The sequence below is a fragment of the Scyliorhinus torazame genome, chromosome 12 (genome assembly GCF_047496885.1).
Source record: "Scyliorhinus torazame isolate Kashiwa2021f chromosome 12, sScyTor2.1, whole genome shotgun sequence".
Classification (NCBI taxonomy): Eukaryota; Metazoa; Chordata; class Chondrichthyes; order Carcharhiniformes; family Scyliorhinidae; genus Scyliorhinus; species Scyliorhinus torazame.
Window position 1 is genome coordinate 201,533,964 of NC_092718.1, and position 24,341 is coordinate 201,558,304.

The 24,341-nt window shown below is 43.5% G+C and overlaps 1 protein-coding gene across 6 annotated transcripts in view; it reads right to left on the minus strand.

Annotated features, from left to right (window-relative positions):
* Nucleotides 1-24,341, minus strand: part of synrg (synergin, gamma) — a 131,270-nt gene that overhangs the window by 34,184 nt on the left and 72,745 nt on the right. For 5 of the 6 annotated variants that reach the window (XM_072469679.1, XM_072469676.1, XM_072469674.1 and 2 more), the window contains 5 exons: nt 22,071-22,691; nt 20,068-20,228; nt 18,929-18,982; nt 13,849-13,945; nt 6,595-6,743 (listed from right to left, as the gene is read on the minus strand). In XM_072469679.1, the coding sequence (XP_072325780.1) occupies nt 6,595-6,743; nt 13,849-13,945; nt 18,929-18,982; nt 20,068-20,228; nt 22,071-22,691 (1,082 nt within the window). Of the gene's footprint in view, nt 1-6,594; nt 6,744-13,848; nt 13,946-18,928; nt 18,983-20,067; nt 20,229-22,070; nt 22,692-24,341 lie in introns of those variants that run through there. The other variant, XM_072469677.1, reaches the window with a different exon arrangement.

Here is a 24,341-nt window from a genome sequence, read left to right on the forward strand (position 1 = left end):
GATCACCCCATAACATTCTATGGGCGGAATTCTCCGTCACACAGGGCCCGGGCAAGACTTATTATGGCCCCCACAGGGGGCCAGCATGGCACTGGAGCAGTTCACGCCACTCCAGCGCCCTCACGTGGCGGCAAATGAGCGCCACGCCAACCCCACATGCGCAGTTGGGGAAGCCCAATCCTGCACAAGCGCGGGGGGCTTTTTACATGCGCAGGCCCCTCACCAACATGGCGCTGGTGTTCTGGGGCCGCGCGTGGAAGGAGGTAGGCCCGGCGGGGGAGAGGACGGCCTCTCGCGGGCCAGAACCCATCGGAGGCCGCCCCCCCCCCCCCCCGCGAGTTCCCACCAGCAGCAACCAGGGGTGGATGGCGTCGGCGGGAACCTGTCGTGTTATAGCGGCCGCTCGCCCCATTCAGGCCGGAGAATCGCCGCTTGCCGTTTGTGGCGATTCTCCGAGCGGCCGGGCGCGAATCGCGCTTCGCTGGTTTCGGGGGGGGGGGGGAAGAGAATCGCGTGCGGTGGTCGGGGCGGTGTGGCGCGATTCGCGCGGCACCCCGGCGATTCTCCCACCTGCCGTGGGGGGGGGAATCGTGCCCTAAATTCTTGCAAAAACAAGTCTAATTTTGGTAATCCATCCTCGTAACGTAACCACTGAGGACTCATATTTCCAGGGTAATGTTGCGGGGTGCGTTGCTTTAGACACCTGTGAGGTGCCTCGGTCATTCCTGTCAGTTGCCTGAGATATTGAACTGGAGTTTCAGATGGATTCAGTCGTGAACCTGATCCTTTGATGACTTTGTGGTTACTCCTGGGTTAGCTGCACTTGAGACTGCCCTTGCAGCTGTCACAAGTGTGTTTTATCTTCAGGAGTATTGACTTCCCCACTGCTTTTACTTTGGGCTGGGTTGCTCTCCAAACCTCCCCGATATCCTTTGCGACGCTGCAGCCCACAGGTGACCCACCAGCCACTGCCCCTTCAACATCTTCCTCACTGAGTGGCTCTTCAACATGTTCCTCGCCGAGTGTCTGCTGGTTTGGGAACTTCCCCTGTCCCTATTTAAATCAGAAAAGGTATCTACTAACCAGGCCTCTGGTTCAGCCCCTTCATTCTTTTAAAACTTTATAGACCCTTCCTTGGCCTTCTTTAACTTTACTGGCCTAGTTCTGCCCTCTAGCTTTTCTGGATTCTAATGAGACCCATTTTACCTTGGAAGAATCTCTTCTAGCCTCTGGAAAGTTCTCCAACTTTCCTCCTGTTCCCCAAATCCTGATTAGCTGTATTGCCCCCCGTAGGATGTTAGGGTCTTCTTCAGCTTTCTGCAGCTGAACACCCCTTTTCCAGTTTCCACCTATTTTCCCAGGCCCCAGGAACTGTATTTGAACCCCTCGGCACAGGAGCTAGCTTTCCACCAAGCCATTTCCCAACAATAGGTCTATCTCCCCAATAGGCAATCTCAGGAACACCCCAACTGTCACCACCCGCTGACACACTTCTTCTTTAGGTGACTTTTTACAAGGGGAATCTTTAAACATGTTCTAGTCAGCCCCTTTTTAAGGCACTGTGGGGTCCTGCTTTTGGGGTGGCAAACCATAAACTCTGTTGCAAGTAGTGTTTGAAAACGCCTCTTATCTCCTACGGTCCCTTTTGGCAAGACGCCTTGGTTAGAACCTTGCCCGAACGCCATTGAGTCTGGGTTGGGTACTTATCAGGCTCTGACCCCAGCTCCCCCTTGTTGGTTCCTTGGTGAACCAAGAGTTCTCTACTATGTGGCCTGGCTTGTCTTTCTGGTTCTTTCTTTTTAAATTAAAAAAAAAAATTTAGCGTTCCCAATTCATTTTTTCCAACTAAGGGGCAATTTAACATGGCCAATCTACCTACCCTGCACATCTTTGGGTTGTGGGGGTGAAACCCACGCAAACACGGGGCGAATGTGCAAACTCCACACGGACAGTGACCCAGAGCCGGGATCGAACCTGGGACCTCGGCGCCGTGAGACAACAGGGCGAACCCACTGCGCCGCCATGGTGCCCTCTTTCTTTTTAAAGTTAAGGATTGATTTGTCTGATCTTCCCTATTCTCCTTTCCTCTGGAGTCTATTTGTGTTCCATACACTTCTTTTTATCTCTTCCTGCTTGATAAGAGCTACCAGATTCAAAATTGCTTTGGTTCAAAGGTTTATGGGTTAAATTGTAGTCAATAGCCATGATAGCTCCACCTGTGTCTCTGGAAACCATCCTTTTACAATGCAAATTTGGAGGTTATATGGGAGACAGTTTTTAAACCCCTCCAACAAAATTATTTCTCTTAATCCTTTGTAGACATGCGTAATCTTTAGAACTCGGACCTACTGGCCAAAGGTTACTTGAATTTTCGGAAGGTGTGTGGGCTTTTTATGGGAATTCTGGAATTGTTCATAGGTGCTGAGAATAGCAGCCTTTGTCTGACCAAAACTGGAGGAACTATCAGTTGGCAGCATGATTTTCCAACCAGCTGACCTCGTACCATGCAAATCTCTGGTGGCGACTGTAACTAAGCTGCCAGTTTTCCAAAAACAGGACAGAAAGTTTGCGCATCCTCCTCTTCAAACTTGCGGACAAATTGGGAGTACTCCAGGAAATCAAAATGCATTTCTGCATGAAGGGAATAAAAATTGCCACTAGGTTGCGATTGTTTTCCCTAGTTGCTGCACTCTGTCTCGATTCCCTATCTCTCTGCACCTGCAACTCTCCCTCGCGGGCAATTGGAATCTCTCTCTTTCCTTTATTTTTCTTTTTCCTGAAACTCTACCTCTAGTGTGCCCGATTCCAGACCTTTTTTGGCACGGGTAACTTGGTCTTTTTCAGGTTGTTTCTTCTACCCATTCCGAACTTGGAGTGAGACCCAAACGCTTGACCAGCACCGTCAGTACTAGATCTACTATATGCGTACTGTATCAATGGCCTTTAGCTGTTCGATGCTTAGGGATACTAATTTTCGCCAAGTTAAGTCATTTTTGCATCAAAACTACACGTTACTTTCTAGTGTTAGTGTACAAAACATGTTGCAGTAGTTGCTTGGTTTAAAGAAACTATTTCAGCTATTAAACTTCTTTTCAATCTTAAAATGTCAGATTCAGCTCATTTTAGTCCATAGATCCAGAAGATTCCTACAGTGCAGAGGGAGGCTATTCAGCCATCGAGTGTTCACCGACCCTCTGTGAGAGCACCCTACCCAGGTCCACTCGCCCACCCTATCCCCGTAACCCCATCAATTGTTTCAAATCTCGGATGCTGCATCCAATTTCCGGTACGGAGAGGGGAGGAGAGGTAAATGGAAACCCCCAATTTCCTTCTCTTCTGTCAGTAATCAGTGTGGTTTATCTTTTAAAAGGTAGATGTGTGCGTTTCCATACCTCTTCTGGTGTAATGGTCAATTTAAAAAGTGTCAGCAGCAGTCTTTTGTGGGATTAAACAAAGTTTATTTATTCATGCACTCACTTCAAAAGATCAAAAGGCTATGTCAGTCGCATACCACACACTCAGGAAAGATACAATTAAAGAAGAAAGTACACTTCTACAAGTATAAACCAAAATAAGTTCACAGTTCACTTGTCTTTCAGAGTCTAGTGAAAAAGGAAGGGGGCGATTCTCCGATATGGAGGCCAAGTGTTCGCGTCGTCGTGAATTAGAGGGGGCCAGCATGGCACTGGAGCGGTTCACGTCACTCAGTTTTTAAAGGCCAAAGGTGGCAGAGCATTTTTCTCAGCTGTTGTCTTGTTGGTCATTCTGCAGACTACCCCAGATCTTTTACAAATTTTTGGAAAAATGTTTTCTAGACAACCAGTTTCATTCACATGGTCAATGGCCATTGATATATAATGGAAGAACGAGGGTGGTCTATCAATATCGGAGAATCAGTTTCAGTCACATGGTCTATGCCCATTGATATACGATAGAATGTAAGTGGCTATCTTTCACACTTCATTTCTGGATATCTGATCTGGTCAGCTTTACTTTATTACATTGCAAACCTGAAGACATAGACACTAGGAGTCTGTACTTTGAAGTTTCGAACAACGCCAAACACAAAAGAGTGCTGCCCAGGCATGCCCATTCAAGGAGGACACCCATCATGATTCAATTCAGAACTTTCCGGAAGCTTGATAGTCTGAGTTGAAGTTGTAAAGCTCACCTCTCCCCTTTGGCAGCTATCTCAACAATTCATCAATGTCCATTTTAAAATAAATAAAGGCTTCCATATGAACACAATCCAGGTTTGAATGTGTAAAATATGCCTTTTACTGGGCACGACACTGATGCTTTTCATTTATCTGAACTAAAGAATTGACTTGAGTCATTGTTAAAACTAGTGTGTTTGATGTAGAAGTGCTTATATTGCTAACTGAACTTCTGAAAGTTTGTATTTCTGCTTCCTCCATTTAATTGTATTCATGTAATATTTGTTCTTTAAGTACCCATATCTCCAAGAGGAACAGTAAAGATACAGGTTTGAGACAGGTGACAATGTTTGTTTATGGTAACAGCTGTTAGCCTGCTGAAAGACAAGTCTGCCGTATTAAAACCCCCAAAGTTTTAATTGCTATAAATATTTTTCTTTAATTAATCTAATGCATAGGTGCTGGTGTCAATTTAATGCTAACGACAAGTATAGAATTGAGAACAAAGACTGAAACTAAAGTTCTGCTTACCTTCTACATCATTCCAATGGAATGCAATTATAGAAATAGAAATCAGTGAATACAAGGCATTTTTATTCTTCATAACAATGCACCTATTACTATTTTAAAACAAAAGAATTCTCTGTTCATAGCCACTGTCTGCATTTCATTGGGGGGACGGGGACGGGGGACATTCTGCGCCATTTCAGCCGAACCATAAAGCTAAATCCAATCTTACAGTAACAAAACAAAGCAAAAGACCAAGTTCCAGCTTGTTTTAAGTTGATGAAGAATATGAATCTCAATTGACTACATAACACAAAACTGGGGGGGATAGCGATATTTGGGGTGCCAGAAGATTTGGGAGTGCAGGAGTCGAAAGAGGCCGGAGTCTTGGCCTTTGCCTCCTTGGTAGCCCGGAGACGGCTCTTGTTAATGTGGAGGGATGCGAAATCCCCAAGTGTGGAGACTTGGGTCAGTGACATGGCTGGGTTTCTAAGTTTGGAAAGGATAAAGTTTGCCTTAAGAGGGTCCTTGCAGGGGTTCTCCAGGGCGGGGGGGAGGGTTATGGGTAGTGGATAGATTTCACTGGTAAAGGGCAGATACCCCACCTTGTTTTGTTAAGTTGTTAATTCTCTTGTCGTTTTTCTTTATTATTATTATTGTTATGTTTTTGTTGCTTTCTTTCTGTTGTGGTTTGTAAAATTTTATAAAAAATTTGAATAAAAACACATTTTTAAATAAATAACAAAACTGGGGAGTCATTCAAGAGTCTTACTGTAGGTCCCAAAATCCAGTGCAGTTAGAAAATTATCTATCTTATCAAAACTGGATGGATTGTCTCTGGAGGGGTGAAAGTTAGTGGGAGCAGGAGCTGGGGATGGCGCTGGGGGGGGGTTCTGTTGTGAGGTGCTGTGGAAGGTGAATGCCTCAACCTCGTGTGCGAGGCTGGGGTTGATACAGCTAAAGGTAGCACACAGAGCGCCGTCCCCTGGGGGCCATATTCGGGGCGAGACTTGTTGGAGTTGCAGACGGAAGCGGGGGCAGGCGTTTAGCCTTCGCCTTCTTGATCACTCGCAGGCGGGTCCTGTTGGGGTGGAGGATAGCTTCTCCACCCCGTGTCTCGGTGTGGCTGGGGGATCTAATGTGGTTCTTGCACTTAGAAAAGATGACATTTGCTTTAAGAGGGGATGAGTGAGGGGTTCCATAAAAGATGGATTTGTGTAGACAACATTTTGGGGAGCTGGTTACCATTATCTGCTGTGGGAGGGTAGAGAGGGGGGTTGGTTGAGGTGTTTGGGGGGGGGGGGCAAGTTTAGGGGTTGGTATTGGGTCATTTTGTCTTGTAATGTTATGTGTTAAATGTAAAAATGTTAAAATTTGAATAAAAATAAAAACTGGGATGGAAGCAGGGTTATGAGGAGGCCAAAGCCCAAGAGGAAGCTCATGTGTATTTAAGGATTTTACTCCCCATTGCCCCAAGCGTCCTATAATGGATGCCCATAGTTCACTGCTGTACGTTTCAGCTGCTGCTAACTGGCATAATGAGACAGTAAAAGATAAACGCTCATCAAGCAGACACCTGAGGATTTGAAGGACTCTTGCTGAGTCAAATAAGATGACTTCTGGAAGCAGTAACTCCCTATGATCCAGCAGATTTATCTACATTACACGCTTGCTCAATATTGCTTGCACACATATATTTACTCATTTCAAAAAAAACTCATCTTGTTGGAACGCTGGGACATTCCAAGCTTTCTACCTGAATACAGCATCAGGTTTTCAAAATAACGCTGGACAATTAACAGGATAATCCCTACTTTTTGACAGACAGATTTCCAATCTGAATTTTAAATCCGTAAAGAGAGACACAATGGAAACTCAGAAGCTTCTGCAGGGAGGATGAAAAATTTTGTTTAGAAACCAATGACCTTACCGTAAGGGGAGTGAGGGACATGAATATCATCAAGCTACTCCAGATCTTCTCTATTTCCCTCATCAGTAGCTGGAGTTTCTCATTGCACACTGCTGTCGCTTTAATTCCAAGCTCAACACGTTTGGTTACTCTGTACACCTCGATCACCCCTGTTGAAATAAACAGTGCTCACTTGTGCATAAAATTTACTTCCAAAGCAATAATTTAATCTTACTCTAAGTGCTTATTTTCATATAGTGAAGGAAGTTAATTTTAGGATTTCTCCCCTTCGAGAAGTCTCCCAATCTCTACTTTGTTTTAATCATGTTAAAAAGGTAATGGGAATCTAGATGATAGAATCACCATAAAGGAAGAAAGAAACTGTTACGGCTCTAGATAACATTTTCAGAAACTCTCACTATAGGGAAGAATGTACTTTCAGGTTTCTCTCTGAAGGTGTGCGTGATGGCCCAGGAGAAGTCGCAATAGAGGCTGATCACGAAAATACCAACAACGATGGTGCTGGTTACAAGCAACGTCAGTGAGTAGAGCATTATTTGCCGATTGTTGAAGCAGGGTCTTTCACACAGCATCGCTAGTTCAACTACTCCCTGGCTACACACAAACATACCCAGTAACAGACGGCCGTTGTCTCACAGGTTAGAGCAATTAGGTCCGAATTCTCTTAAACTGATTAATTTGAGGGAAGGAGAGATTTAATAATTGCTGAAAATAATAAAAATATAGGCATGGTAAACTAAGTTAGATGATTTTCAATGGTAAGTAAAGAAAAGGCATAGAACTTTGATCACTGGATACAAAAAAAAGTGGAAAGTAAAATAATCTTTACTCGTCCATACAGTTACACTGCCATGTGGCATGTTTTGTCACAAGTGGCGATTGATGTTAAATCTATCATACCATTCAAAAACATAAAGAAAAATATAAAAGGGAAAAAACCCAAAAATAGGACTGTGGAAGATCAGCCCCCAAGAACAACTTGAATTTAACAAGCAAAGGGCAGCACGGTGGCGGTGGGTTAGCCCTGCTGCCTCACGGCGCCGATGTCCCAGGTTCGATCCCGGCTCTGGGTCACTATCCATGTGGAGTTTGCACATTCTCCCTGTGTTTACATGGGTTTCAACCCCACAACCCAAAAATGTGCAGGTTAGGTGGATTGACCATGCTAAATTGCTCCTTAATTGGAAAAAATGAATTGGGTACTCAATTTATTTTTTTTAAAAAGGGTCTATTAGCCTCGATCTGGGTTAAAACCTACATAAATGTAGGAGTAAAACCCAAGAACAGGAGTTCAGCAGATATTATCCCAATATTAGCCAGCATGGCGGCACATGGTTAGCACTGCTGCCTCATGGTGCTGAGTATCCGGATTCGGTCCCTGGTCACTGTCCGTGTGGGGTTTGCACATTCTCCCCGGTGTCTGCGTGGGTCTCACCCCCACAACCCAAAAGATGTGCAAGGTAGGTGGATTGGCCATGCTCAATTGCCCCGGAATTGGAAAAAATAAAATCCCAAAATTCAAAAAATATTTGTCAAAGAATGACACAATTTTTAGGATAATTTGATAGTCATCTGAAGGATGTGATAATAGCCAATATCGTTTCAGAAATAGGTCATGTCTAATGGTTCATTGTGGTAAAATTGCTGATAATTTTGGAAGGGATAACAGTCTGTTTGCAGATGTGAGTCAGTTTGGTCTTGCACCAGCACTCTAATTTCAATTAACAATCTGTTTTTAAAGTAGTGGCAATCTGTGCCTCTTAGCTACCCAACAGCAAAGCCGGTTTCCATTTAATCACTGGTCAGCTAGTCTTGGAGTGGACAAGCACCGCACAAATACAAGTCTGAATCTAAGCGTCAGTAAGCGGAGCGGTGATACAACAGGACCACTAACAGCTATCAGACTAGCGTCATCTTTCTCTGTCTCTGCGCTGCTAGCTTGTGTTGGTCAATGGAAGCTTAAATGCTGGATAACTTCAGGAACTTCTTGGCAGCTTTGAAGAGTTTTTTTAAGGTGTAAACTGAGCTGACTACTGTAACAGCTGTTTTTTCAGTCCGCTGAGTGACACTAATTTGGGCTTAATATCAAACTGTGTTGGTGGCCTGAGCAGTTGTTGACAGCTGTTAAAGTAACCAGGTAGTGCACAGGCTGAGAGGCAGAATTGTTTGAATCATGCTACTGATTAAAACTGAAACGCCTGGGAAGAACTGACAGTTCACGAGGAACTGACAGGAAATGTTGCAGAATGAAGGTGAATGTTAGAGGACTTGAAGAATTATAACACATGGTGACAAATCATTTGCACTAGATATGCCTCCCCAGACCAGAGAAATTTTCAGGAGAGAAGTAAACTAGCAGTCGAACGCTTTCAGTTCTGATACGAGGTTTGCAAATTAATTGAGGGTCACAGAAAAGCACATTAGCCACTGTGACAGATTTCGAGCAATAGAAAGCAGAATACACCGATTACCAGAAAAAGCTTCAGCTAGGCCAGTAATAGTTATAATTCTGTATAGTGTATTCAAGGCAAGATGGGTAGCAAAGTAAATTGTCAAAAGTAGGTAGACTATAAAAGGGATATAGATTGGGTAAGTCAATGGGCAAACGTTTGGCAGATTATGAACTTGGCCGATTTTTATAATAATAATCTTTATTAGTGTCACCAGTAAGCTTACATTAACACTGCAATGAAGTTACTGTGAAAATCCACACTCCCACGCCTGTTAGGGTACACTGATGGAGAATTCCGAATGTCCAATTCACCTAACAAGCAAGTCTTTTGGGACTTGTGGGAGGAAACCGGAGCACCTGGAGGAAACCCACATAGACACGGGAAGAACATGCAGACTCCACACAGACCGTGAACCAAGCTGGGTATCGAACTGGATCTTGGCACTGTGAAGCAACAGAGCTAACCAGTGCTATCGTGCCGCCCACCTTTTGCAGGAAGAATACAAAAGCAGTAAGATATTTAAATGGTGAGATTTCAGAACTCGGCGGTAGAGGAATCTGGATGCCCTGATTCATGAATCACAAAACGTTAGTCTGCCGGTGATAAGGCAAATGGAATGTTGATGTTTATCGTTAAGGAGGATGGAATATAAAAGTCGGCATGTTTTACTGCAACTAGACAGGGCCAGAGTTCGACCACATCTGGAGTGCTGTATATAATTTGGGTCTCATTATTTGGAAAAGGATATCATTGCTTTTGACTGGGTTCCGAGAAGGTTCACACGACTCATTCCCGGGCTTATTTTATAAAGAACAGCTTGAGCCTATACCCATTGGAATTCAGAAGAATGAGGGGTGACCTTATTGAAACAATAAATACATAGGGTGGCGGTGGCACAGTGGTTAGCACTGATGTCGCAAAGCTTCAGGGACCCAGTTTCAATTCCGGCCTTGGGTGACTGTCTGTGTGGAGTTTGGACTTTCTCCCCGTCTCTGCGTGGGTTTCCTCCGGGTGCTCCGGTTTCCTCCCATAAGTCCAAAGATGTGTAGGCTACGTGGATTGGCCGTGCTGAATTGCCCCTTAGTGGCCTCTGATGTGCAGTTATGGGGTTGTGGGGATAGAGCGGGGGAGTGGGCCTATTTATGGATTCTCTTTCAGAGGGTTGGCACAGACTTGTCGGGCCGAATGGCCTCCTTCTGCTAGAAGGAAGATATTTGTGTTTTACAGTTACAAGTGTACCAATGCATTTATCATGACTTGTCCTGTTCCACCATCAGCATCTGCTCAGCTCAGAAATCTCAAGATCCATTTAATTATTTGCCACAGGTATCCTCAAAATAGATGTGCAAGATGCAGTGAATCGAATCAATGCAGAAAAATAAAAATAAACACAAACTGCAGGGTTGATCCACCCCTGTCAAAAGATGCTTTATTAGCCATCCTGAATAGACTAGTTGAAGGTGGGCCAAAGATTTCCAAAATAATATTTTCCGGATTAATCAGTGCTTGTAGCACAGTCCTCTTGGTATATTCTCAGCTATTTGAGAATGCTGGGATGACTTTATTTTGACATATGGTCAAAATGACATGCTTATTCTAAGATTTGTAATCATGGCAGCCAAAAACAGACTCTATGATTATTGTGGATGTTAAACACTGTGACAATGCAACCAACATTCAGATTACAGTACAACGTGTGCGCCCAATGCTACGAAGTGGAAGCATTTACAACTTAATTTACTATTTCCTGCATCTCTACAAATATAGAAAACTTGACTCAATATTTACTGGGATGAATACTTTCTCCAAATAAGTTAACGTATACACAAAGCCATACAGAGCACGGGGTCTCAGATTTGATTGCCAGTCTGAGCTGGGTTCCCAGATATTATTGAATTGACCTACTGTAAGTATTTGGGTCAAAGCCTGCCTAGGTTTGGGGGAGGAAATACCAGCCAATGTTTCTGCTCGTCATGACTTGTTCTGCTTGTCACTTTAACTTGGTGAATAAATGTGTGTGGATAGGTGATGGGTGAAGACAGGGTCATGCACGACTGTGATACTCCTCACATTCAAAATGCCTTCTGCTATTCAGCAAGTAGGCTCGTGCATGAAGAACGATCATTTGAACAAGAGAGTAGAAGGCTCCCAGTAGCTATGGGACAATTTCCCACTACCATCGAGTGCCTTTGGAGAAAAGGGAAGGTAACTTTGGGAAGAAGTATTAATTAAATGCATTAATCACATGGATAATACACTATTCGACTTGAGAAGCTCCATCCGTTAATTTGATAAGGATACTATTTTGTGAAAATTTACTTCTGTAGCAGCATGAAGGTCCCTTGTGATTTTCAAAGTACACAAGTAGCTTCCTTCACATAACACCCACAAAAAACATTTTTTTGCAAACTCTAATGAAGCAGAATTGAGAATATCCATCGTGAAAAAGCATTTAATATTTGATTAAATTGATTGACTTCCGATGACGGCGGGCGGGAGGCAGCCGCACAATGGAGGGCTCCCGTTCGGGAACGGCATTTTCGGGGCTTTAAGCCCGGTCCCAGGATCCACGGAGGCGGCAGAAGCAGGGAGAAGGCACGGAGGAGGCACAGTGAAGACACAGGAGGAAAAAAAAACAAAGAAAAATGTTGAGGGTGAGCAAAAAAACGGCCGGAAAAAAAACAGCTGAAGGTCCGTCGGGGAGTGGAAAGGTCACCGCGGGGTCACCAAGGAAAATGGAGGCTGGAGCACCAGGGAAGGCCGCACTGCTTACGGCTGAAGAAATAATTAAGGTGATGGCTGCGGAATTTGAAAAACAGTTGGCGCAGATTGCGAAATGCATGGAGACGGTGAGGAGATGAGGGAGGTTTTGAGTGTGCTGGTGGAGGAGGCGGATTCCCCGGTGAGGACGGAGGTGGCGAGCGCAGTGGCGGAGATGCGAGAGCAAGGGGAGGCGCTGAAGGAAGTGGAGGAGACGTTATTGCAGCACGGTGATCAACTTGCCTTGATGGGGAAAGAGATGCGGAAGGTAATGGACACTAACAAGGATCTGCAAGGGAAAATGGAAGACCTGGTAAACAGATCCAGGCGACAGAATTTGATGATTGTGGGGCTGCCCGAAAGAGTTGAAGGACCGAAGCCGACTGAGTATTTTGCCGCGATGCTGGCAAAACTATTGGGGGAGGGGGAGGATCCCTCCCGATATGAACTGGATCGGGCTCATCGGTCGTGGAGGCCTGTACCAAAGGTGAGTGAGCCGCCAAGGGCAGTGACTCTGTGCTTCTGTAGGTACAGTGTGAAGGAGAAGGTCCTGAGCTGGGCCAAGCAGACGCGGGTGGTGCAGTAGGCTGGAGCTGGTATACGTGTATACCAGGACTTTACGGTGGAGCTGGCAAAGAGGCGGGCTGCCTTCAACCGGGTGAAGAGGGCACTGTACATTAGCAAGGTGCGGTGCGGCATTGTATATCCAGCGAAGCTGAGGGTGACTTACAAGCTCAGGGACTTTTATTTTGGAACGGCGGAAGCAACGGAGGAGTTTGCGAAAGCAGAAGGACTGTGGCAGAACTGACAAATTGAGGAATGGCCATGTGCCGATGTAACCTCATGACTGTATTTTCTTCTTTTTTGTATCACTGCGCGTGGGTGTAGCGGCTAAAGGAGCCAATGTGGTATATATTTGGACAAGGGAAGGGACGGGACTTTCACTCGAAATGAGGGTTCTTTGGGGTGTAGGTGGATATGCGGGGTTTGTGGGCTAAAAGGGGATCTTTGGGCTTTCCTAGGGCCGGGCAAGTGGGAAAGGGACCCACGCCGGCCGGTTTAAGCCGGCCAGTGAACGGGAGTGAGGTGGGGGGAGGGGCTGCGGCCATCGGAGCCTGGCAGAACAGGGTCCGAGTGGTCTAGCCGGGTTGGAAAGTTGGGGTGAAGGAATCGAGGTTGGGAGGAGGAGTTTTACAAGAGGCAGTGGACGGGAGGAGCTGGAGACCTTTTTTTGGGGGGGGGGGGCGCTGTGTAAGATTAAGGGTGACTACGGGTAATCCCTGATTCCTTTTTGTCATTTGTTTATGTAAACATGTGGGTTGAGGTTTGGGGGTTGGTGGGTAGATGGGATCGTTGTTATTATGGGGACTGACATATCTTGCTGATTATTGTTTATTGTTGATGGATGTAAATGTGGGAGAAAATGTGAAAAAGGAGAATTAAAATTAAAAAAAAAAAAATTTGATTAAATTGAAATTATTGGATCCTGCCTGCAATTCAACATGCCACAGGGTCCAGATCAAAAGCAGCAAGAGAGATGCTTGAAGAGAAGTTAGGATCCCCCTAACCGGGAGTTGGGAAGGTAGGAGAGAATCGTCAAATTTATTGAACAGATGGCTCAACAGTAATGCCAATAAAAGCCAGAGAGGTCTGTCAATTGCTCACCCTAGACGATGAACTATTGAGTATGATCTCAAAAAGGAGACCAGAGAAAAGGAATAAAAAGGATGTTAAACTTTTAAGAAAGTAATTTTGTTTCAAATTGATACAAAAATATTGCCGACATCGATAAAAACAGGCTAAAAGGATATGGAGAACAGGTGGGGAGGTGGATTTGAGACCAGGAAGAGATCAGCCATGATCTGATTGAATGTCAGAGCAGGCTCGAGGGGCTGAATTGCCTACTTCTGCTCCTAATTCCCATGATCTTTCCTGGAGGACAAAATGTTCCGGTGTTGTGTAAGTGCATCACTGCATAACCAGAAATCCCTGACTTTAACAAAACCATTTCAATTAACAATTACTGCCATTTATTCCATACCCAAGAGGTATTCCATGCCTTGTGTTGACTGGATAACTTCACTACACACAGTTGAACTGCTGATTCCATTCAAGGTGTCACTGGCCTTCTGGATTACCTAAAGAAATGTTTATAGTGCCCTGTTAGATATTTAGAATGGAAATATATAAAAGCTAGAATAATTAAACAAGGAATTCACAAACTGGTCTATCTATTGACGGGCATCTAAAAAGGATGTTTATATCGAATACCTAAACCTCAGGGATGATCGATGGATTCACATATTGCAGCAACAAGCCAGATTGAGAGTTTACAGCCTTAGAGAATCTTTCAACAAGAGCTTGCAGTTATATGGTGCCTTTAATGTAGGAAAATATCCCAATTGCTTCACTGGAGCGTAATCAGACAATAATTGACACCGACCCAATGAATGGAGAGTAGAACGGGTGAGGAAAAGTTTGGTAATCAAATTAGATTTTAAGGAGCATCTTAAAAGAAGTGATGAGGTGGCAAGGCAGAATGGTTTTGTGGGGGAATTCCTGAGCTTACAGCCAAGGCAGCAAGATGAAATTGGTGGCTAAGAGAGCAGAGTTCGTGTGGGAGAGCCGAAAACAAAAGCTTCAGTCTCTGTGTAGTCCTTAATAGTCCGATGACTTCAAACATAGCAAAAAAAGATTTTTCAACTGCCCCAAGTTATCACTGTTCCCTTCTCTAGTGATGTGTTGGTTGTTCTGGTAGAAGCTTTTTATTGCCTTAAGTTAATACCTATCCATATTCTCCTGTGAATTATTTAATTTAACTCAGAGTATTTTTGTTTAAGTCTGATTTGACATGGACATGACATGTTAGTCCATAAGACCATAAGACATAGGAGTGGAAGTAAGGCCATTTGGCCCATCGAGTCCACTCCACCATTCAATCATGGCTGATTTCAACTCCATTTACCCGCTCTCTCCATAGCCCTTAATTCCTCGAGAAATCAAGAATTTATCAATCTGACTTGTTTTTACTTTGTGCCCAATTTTAATTCTAGAGATACATATGGATTCCCTGTGCATTAACAACCAAACAGCAATTTTGAAGAAAGTGGATTTGGTTGATTTACAGGTCTTGTTCATTCAAAATCAATCAATCAGCTCCCTCTACATTTTCTCATCCTCCAGGGATTCTGTGTAATGGATCGGTGTCAGACTTAAGATTTGAAATTTCAACTCTTTACAACTGATTCATCCTTCTTACTTTTTAAAAGTTAAAATGGTTTATATAAAAATAATGCTGAATGAGAATACAGGATACAGACTTTATTCAACTGCTGAGAAACAAATGATGATTCAAAACTAATCCAAACTGAGTTCAATCAGTATCCTTGGTTACTTTGATTTCTCATGATTGAGTAACATTTTTAGACCAAATACAACCTCAGATGAGACTTTGTTATATGCAAATTAGATGTCGCTTTTGATTACAAAATAACATTTCAAAGTAATACATTGACTTAATGCATTTTAGGTTGTCTTGAGGATGTGAAAGGGTTTTTTCAGTAGAAAACATTCAATTCTATTTTATATTTTTGTTCTTTAAATTTAAAGTTCTTTTAAAAAATATATTTTTCTTCCAATTAAGGGGCAAATTCTATTTTATATTAATATCACGAAGTGGACGGCACGATGGCTCACTGCTGCCTCATGGCCCCAAGGACCCAGGTTCGATTCCGGCCCCGGGTCACTATCCGTGTGGAGTTTGCACATTCTCCCCATGCCTGCATGGGTCTTACCCTCACAACCCAAAGCTGTGCAGGATAGGTGGATTGATCATGCTAAATTGCCCCTTAATTGGAAAAAAGAATTGGGTACTCTAAATTATAAAAAAATATAGATTAATATCACAAATAGGTATGTGTGTGAATCCAAAGCTCAATGTCTAAATTTAGAATTAAAGATATTTTTTAGGTCAGCTGGATGTCTGACATCTTCGGAATTGCAGCACTCTGCTTAAGAGTCTTCAAACCAAACTATTTAGAAAACCACTCGGTTCAAATTGCCATTTACAAAAGTAAAATACTGCTGTTACTGGAAATCTGAAATGAAAACAGAAAATGCTTCAAATACTCAGCAGGTCACGCAGCACATGTGCAGAGAAAAACAGAGTTAATGGTTTGGGTCGATCGCCTTACATCAGAACTTTCAACAGAAGCTCTGAAGAGTCATCCGGACTCAAAATATTAACTCCGTTTCTCTCTCCACAGATGTTGCCCAGACCTGCTGGGCTTTTCCAGCATTTTCTGTTTTTATCTCAACAGATGTTTTTGACTTGCTTTAGCATTTTTGATTTTCACTTCATAAACCTTTTGTTTGACATGCAGTGCGCTCTATCCCTCAAAGAAAATATCCCTTTTATCAAGGTTCAGAGATTTGGCGTTGATTGCCACAAAGGTTTGTATCATGAGCATGCAGCTGATACAGCTGGTGTTCATCCAGCTAAAACGAAATAACCTCATGAGCATTCTTGTTCCGTTAGGACACTCTACCTACATCATTAACTTGCAGGCTTATCTGGAACACACTACTCCTCCAAATGCTATTCTCGGTGGACTGGTTAATCATCAAGAGCCCTGGAGTATTGCAGATCGGACTCACAGGGTCTCAAATTACCAAGCTTGCTACAGAGGCTTGGTTTGGTTCCGATTCCTTCGCAGTCATATTATGTTGGAGCCTCCTCACACCAGGTTAAAAAGACAAAACCTTAAACAACACCCCTGTTACACATTTAGTTTTGTTCATCATGATCAACGCTCAACGGCGGCAACAAACCCAATATCAGACACGATTGCTTATGGTCTCTTGTGGTCACAGGACAAGAAACAAAAATAATTCTCCAATACAAAAGCAGAATACCACGGAAGCAGAGATCTGAAAAGTGCTGGAAAAGCTCAGCAAGTCCGGCAGCATCTGTGGAGAGAAGAACAGAGTTAACGGCAAATCCAACATGACTCTTCATTGGAACAGAAGAGGAGTCATGTTGGACTTGAAATGTTAAGAATAATATTGATGGAGGGTTCTTTCACTTGCAGGGTTGGAGAAGGGGAGTACCTCCTTAATATGGAAGGATTAAGGCTGAAGACAGTATCAGTGGAGGGGGTTAAGACTAGTGGGAGGTGGTGTTGGGGCTGGTGTTGGAGGATGGGGTGTGGAGTGAGGCCCTGCAGACGGTGAATGCCATATCCTTGTGTGCAAAGCGTGGCTTAATACAGCTTGGGGTAGTGCATAAGGCTCATTTGACTTGGTCCGGGATGTATAGGTTGTTTGTGGGAGTGGAGGACAAGTGCGAGCGTTGTGGGAAAGGTCTAGCTAACCATGTGCATATGTTCTGGGTGTGTTCTAAGCTTGTGGGGTTCTGGGTCTCTGTTTTTAGCACCATGTCAGCGAGGGGGTGGGGTGTGTGCGCTGTCCTGGCCTTCGCACGGCTGATTGCTTGAAGGCAAGTGATGATGGGATGGAGGTCAACTTCTCCACCCAGTGCCCTCAGTATGGCTGGGGGATCTAATGGAGTTTCTACACCAGAGTTTGGGGGGTTGGTTATTTTGTTTTGTTTCTATGGGGCAGGGGTTTTGATTGGGGGTGTTGTGTTGTTTTGGGGTTATGAATGAAATAGAACAGCTCAAACTGGGAAATTAAATGCCATGTCCAGTTTCAATCATAGTACCTTATCTGAAATAAATCTTAACTTGCATTGACGGGGACTAAGGCAACCCAATCTTGAGTTAAGACTGCACTACTGACGTCAGATTGTTAGTTGTAATGAGTAGTTCAGTCATTAAAACCTTCCTTATATGTGACTGGAAATTGTGCTCCCTTCGAAATAGCTCCACACATTCATTGAGCTCCATTCCCCAGCCAGTAAATTTTAAATGTCCAGAGTGCAAGTGGAAGCATCCACACACCCAAGAATCTATAGTTCTTTTTTAAACACTGCTTATGTTTGTAAACATGCCTAAATGTGCCGAATCGGAAGGTCAGATTTTGTTCTTCCAGTTTGCTTGGGCATCACTGGAGCACTGCAGCAGGACAAGGATGGACATGTGGTTACGAGAGCAAGGTGCTGAGTTGAAATGGCAAGCGACCGGAAGGTTGGGGACATGCTTGCAAATGGAGCGAAGGTGTTCCGCAAAGCAGTCACCCAGTCTGCATTTAGTCTACAACATTTCATCTTCCGATTAGGCACGGTGCGGCCTTCTGGACTCTCAACATTTTGAGTTCAACAACTTTAGAAATTTGTGAAGTTTGCCTCCATCTTGACTCCCACTTTTCGTTTTCTGTTACCTGGTTCCCCTGGCTTGTCCCATCCCACCCCAACCCACATGACTACTGCCCCTTGTTGTTCAGTTTTGCTCCCACTGAGCATTGACCTTTTGTCCTCCCATTAACACATTCTGCTGCCCTATCTTTGCCAAGTCCCTAATGGCACCCTTTTGCCTTTGACATCAATGTCCATCTCTCCTCAGCTCTGACCTATCACTGACTTTCCATTCTGCCCCACCCCCTCTCCAAATCTTTAATTCGTCGCATTTCTTTAAGAAATTTTGAGTACCCGATTCTTTTTTTTTTCCAATTAAGGGGCAGATTAGTGTGACCAATTCACCTACCTTGCACATCTTTTGGGTTGTGGGGGTGAGACCCATGCAGGCACGGGGAGAATGTGCAAACTCCACACAGCAAGTGACCCGGGGCTGGGATCGAACCCGAGTCCTCGGCACCGTGAGGCAGCAGTGCTAACCACTGCGCGGCCGTGCTGTCCCCTTATTCATCACATTTCTATCTCTCTTCAGTACTGTAGAAGAGTCATGTGGACTCAAAATGTTAACGGTGTTTCTCTCTCCACAGATGCTGCCAGACCTACTGAGTTATACAGCATTTTCTGTTTTTCTTTCAGATTTCCAGCATTTGCGGTACTTTGCTTTTATACGCATTCCTACTCAATTAGCAGCAGGTTCAGGCTCAAGTGCAGGTACTCCCATGCCCATTTACTTCTGAAAATGAATTGCGATTCCACTATGGCATACCATTGAAATATAGTAAAATAAATAGAATGATGAAGGCTTCACCTGTAATGCACTCTCTAAACATCTTTGCCATTCATACGCATAGCGTTCATTCTCCTGAAAAAAAAGACAATAAAATCTGTTCACCAATCAATATCTGAAACAAAACCCACTAAAATGTGTAACCTGTAGGAATCAAACTGAAATGTTAATTGAGCAATTAGATAATTTAGAATTATCTAAATATATGTATATTCTCTATGATATGCAGATTAACAAGTGCCCAGGTCAAGAACTGGCAAAAGCATCATGCACATGGATGGCAACAGAACTAGTCACCACAAGGCAGTCTAGTCAGTTCAGGGGTGGCACGGTTGCACAGTGGTTAGCACTGTTGCTTCACAGCACCAGGGTCCGGGGGTTTGATTCCCTACTTGGGTCACTTTGTGTGTGGAGTCTGCACATTCTCCCCGTGTCGGCATGGGTTCCTCTGGGTGCTCCGGTTTCCTCCCACAAGTCCCAAAAGACAGGCTTGTTAGGTGAATTGTACATATGGAATTCTCCCTTGGTGTACCCAAACAGGAGCCGGAGCATGGCGACTAGGAGATTTGCACAGTAACTTTGTTGTAGTATTAATGTAAGCCTACTTGTGACACTGATAAAGATTATTATAAATAACCATCAATCCAAGCACTTTCCAGGTTATTAAATCTCAAGCTTATCATAAACATTCCAATATAGGGGGTAAGTTGTTGCTAAACACTGAAGGAATCTGGCGCGTAACACCTTTTCCACAGGCTACTAATGTCATTTTATCATCCTACAGTGTGTTCCACGCAGGATGATGTCCCTGTAAACCAGCTGTGAAACCGCAATATAAAGTGTTGTAGAGCTAACCAAGTGCATCTTTATTTTGAAACACAAATCCTGTTTGCTTGTAAACTAGTGACATTTACTCTCTTAATTCGCACATTAAATAGTTTCACAATGCCATTCCTTTCTTGGCCTCCATCTTAGAACACCTTCGTGCCATTACACTGTTCCAGTTCTTTTCCTACATGTAACTTTTCCTGCAGAACAGAATGTGGAATCGGGCACATAGAAACGGAGAACAATTATAATTTCCTTCCACTGCGTCAAGTGGAAATCCCAAACATCTTACAGCTTAAACAGTAATGGCTTCCAGGATACACAACTAATACCTCCACTTCTCCAGTTAGGTCCTTGTACTTGTCCCTGATGACGGGCAGTGGTGCTGGCTTCTCGTTTAGGGTATTTGATCTGTCCCTGAAAGGCTGCTCTGAAACTGGTGGAGCATGGGTTACTTCTTTGTCCCCAAGGCTCAGACTCCTTTTATGAGATCCTGCAGGGATGGAGTTGAAATCTTGTGCTAAACACGTTACTCCATTTCAGAGAAAGTCACAAACACAATCTTATCTCAGAGCAATATATCATAAAACTGTAACCGTGGAAAAGACCAGTTCTCACAACAGAAGCTGCAATCAACAATTTAGTACAAAATCCTCTCAGCTCAGAAGAGAAGGTTCAACACTCTGTGGCATTTTAATAAAGGTTGAATCTTACCACAATTATGTAAAACTGAATTTAAGAACATACTAGTTAATTTGAATCTCTTGAGCATTCCAATACAAACATCCTGGGTCACACTGCAGATCGAGAATCTTCCTTACGGAGATCCCGTCCAACGTTAGACTATTTCTCCTTTTCTAAAGTGCCAGTATTTTGCACTGTTTATCCTTACACTCAGCGATGTCATAAGTCAGAGAAACAAGCATCTCCCCCCCCCCCCCCCTGCAGAAGCTTTGGAACACAGAACCACTGTCTAAGGAATGGCTTCTACAAAAAAAAAAGGCACTGACAATATTGTTTTAAATTTTGGATTTCAACAGGTAGGTGAAATTGGAGGGGAATTGGCTCCAACACAAGGGAGGGGGTGTGGGGAAGAGTTTAACTGAACTGGATAGTTTGTTTGGGAGATTCCTTCCACTTCCCCCCCCCCCGCCCCATATCTTTGACTGAGCCATAAAACCTGCAACCTCGGTGTCCTATTCAATCCCCAAGTGAAGCTTCCAATCCTACATCTCCTCTATCACAAAGACCATCTATTTCCATCCCATAACATTGTCCACCAAAAGTCATCATCTGTCCTCAGTGAACTTGAATTCATCAAAAACTCTGCTGCTCATTTTGGATCACGTAACAAGCCTTGCTGGTTCACCATCCACATGCCCTTGGCTGACCTACATTTGTTTCTAAGTTTTTTTTGCCACAGATTTAAAATTCCTATCCCCATGTCCAAATTCCTCCATGGCCTAACTACTCCCCATCTCTCTAACCTTTTTAAGCAATATCCCACCCCAAAACTCTCTCCTCCTGAGTCTGGCCTCTTGTCCGCCCCCAAAATGCCTTCAGCTGTCTCGGACCCACACGCTGAAATCCCTTCCTAAATTCCTGCCCCACCTCAGGACCCTCCTGAAGCCAATCTCTGAACAAGATTCTCTGGGAGCCAAGGTAGCACAGTAGTTAGCACTGTTGCTTCACATCGCCAGGGTCCCGGGTTCGATTCCCGCTTGTGTCACTGTCTGTGCGGAGTCTGCATGTCCTCCCTGTGTCTGCACGGGTTTCCTCCGGGTGCTCCGGTTTCCTCCCACAAGTCCCGAAAGACGTGCTGTTAGGTGAATTGGACATTCTGAACTCTCCCTCCATGTACCCGAATAGGAACCGGAATGTGGCGACTAGGGGCTTTTCATTGCAGTGTTAACGTAAGCCTGCTTGTGACAATAATAAAGATTATTATAAGTTTATGATCAACTCATCGAACATGTCCTACTTGAGATTGGCCTCCACTTAGGCATTTGAGAGACATTTCCTACAATGAAATCACGTCAATGCAAGTAGCTATTATTGCTGTGTCAAGGAGGAAAATGAAGAGAGCGTTCAACCACAAACTAAAATGAGTTAATGAGGCACATGTACAAATGTTTTTTGCAAGTCCAAGCTAAACAGAATGACTAATCGTTGTTTATAAATTTGCTTTGGATTACGAGTACCTTCATGCAACCCAAGATCTAAAGTTTGTTTTCAGTAAAAGCAGCTTATTGCAATAGCCAACTTTGAGGTTAAGCAACCAGAAGCAGTAATATTACAATTAATTTAATAGAGGATAAAGACTGTTCATACATACCTTGCACAGAAAGATCAAAAGTTTCCATCTCACTCTTGATCATCTCCTCACTGGACTTCACCTTGCCCTGGGAACTAGCCATAAGGAAATCAAATTTACTAATTTTGGGCTTTTCACTTTGGAATTCCCCAAATTCATCAAAGGCTTCAGTTTTTGTCCCCTCTGAAGAAATGCCATCTGTGACGGAGACTGCAGTCCTTTGCTCTGCATCGTCCAGACTTGACTCATTAGGCTTAGCTAGCTGTCCCTCGCTAGATGAAGTAATTGCAAAGTCTCCCAAATCCCCACCACCTTTTTTCTCCTTGGTCCGTTCCGCAGTTTCTTTGAGGTCTCCGAAAGCATCAAAGTTGCACTGTGAACTTGGATCCTCAGCTGAGAATGTTGTTACCGTGGAGACAGTTGTCATAGTGATGTTCTCAGAGCTGCCGAAAGAGGTTTCTTTTTTCTGAAGCACCGAGGCGGAGGACAATGATCTGCCTTCAGAGTTGAAGAAGAATGGTGGCTGCTTCTTAGTCTGCGTGCCACAGTCTTCTTTCTCGGACCAATCGTAACTGGTTAAACTGCTCACTGCAGAACCATTACTGAAGTTACCAAAGGGGTCAAATTTAAAGTCGTCCAGATCTGAAAGAAACAGGGAATTCTGATCACTGACTTTAAACCTTGAATTTTAAAGTAAGGCTCTAATTGAAGAATGACACTTTTAAAGTGCTTAATTGCACAAAAATTTAACTACAAGGACTAAAACTGATCAGTGGCTGCACAGTTATTTGCATTTCAGCAGACTAATTCATTTGAGGCTGCATTCAGAGCCTCTGGCCGGGTCTTCTAAGGTTTTCCAAAGCACAGCTGATATCTGCACCAAGAAATTAAAATAATATGTCAAAACAGATTAGGATTTCAAAATTTACTTTCCAGCTAATCTGGCAGAAAAATTCTTTAGCGCTTGGCTTATTCTGACAACTGCCATTTCCCATTCAGATTGCAGCATAGGCCTGGAGTAACTTTTATTAAAGGTAGCGGTGCTCCAAACTGACATTAAAGCACATCTGGCAGTCAGTTTCAGTTCCGTAAAGATGAAGAGTGCTGCTGGTCTTGGCTAGGCATGTGTTGCCTTTACTTCCTCGACTGTTGTTCTTTGTGACAAGACAAGCATGACCCGTTAACGTTTAGGTGCTCTGCATGTGCTTTAAACGGTGACAATTTAATAACAGAAAACCCCACAGTATAGGTACAAGGACACACTTTGTCAAGCAGGGAAAGATTTCAGCATGTTAAATGGTTACATTTCTGACAGCTTTAGGCTGGTTCTGCTGCATGCAGTCAACCAGCAAAAAAAAATGTACACAATCAGGCTTGTTGAAGAGTGCAGATTGAATGGTAAAGCTCTTGACTTCGGTACCACAGAGTGGCAAGCATCCACAATATCCCACACAACTAATTCCTGATCTTGACCAGGCTGAGGGTAAAGGTACGGATCAGTAGCTCCCTTCAGGAAGGGGCAGTCCGTCTTGGGCTTTCCACCTCCAAGCAGTCAGCTAGGGTGTTAATAAGACAGGTCTGCCGACAAATTTCCAAGTCATGGAAATATTTTTGCTGTACAGGAAGGAAAAAAAACAAAACTTAATTCACAAAATGCTTGCAGTTTGTCAATCTTACTTCAATGGGACACTCATACATCAAAAGGAATCACTGAAATCTATTTAAAAAAAAGATGACTAATGCTTACAATTCCTTACATTGCCAGATATAACTAACTTTATGTAGTCTTTGATGTAACTGGAATTAGCCTGAAAACAATCACAACATGCTGTCAAAGTGCAGCTTGATGAGATCTGAACATTAATGATGCCAACTGTATGGTCAAAATAAATTACTACCAGCTGCACTGAAACTAAAACTACCACTCAGTGGGAAAACAGGGAATACTATTGTAAACAAGATTAAAATTACAGTGTTTTGAATACGGTAACCACAGTTGATTACACTCCTGTAATTGCAACTGTGAAATACCATCGACAACCTTGGGAACAAAAGCTCACCCTAAGAAGCATTAGTTATTATCACAGTTTCACTTGTCATTAGGAACAAATAATTCAAGTACCAACACACTTGCAGTACTTCAACACACTGGAAAAGTACTTCAAGGATAAACATAGGCTGGATCTCAATATGACCAATGTTCACGAGTGTAAAGCTGTTCTTGGATTATCCTTATTGTGTCTTAAGTTCATCAAGTTTATCAATGAAAAACAAACTTTAATTTGTTTCGGT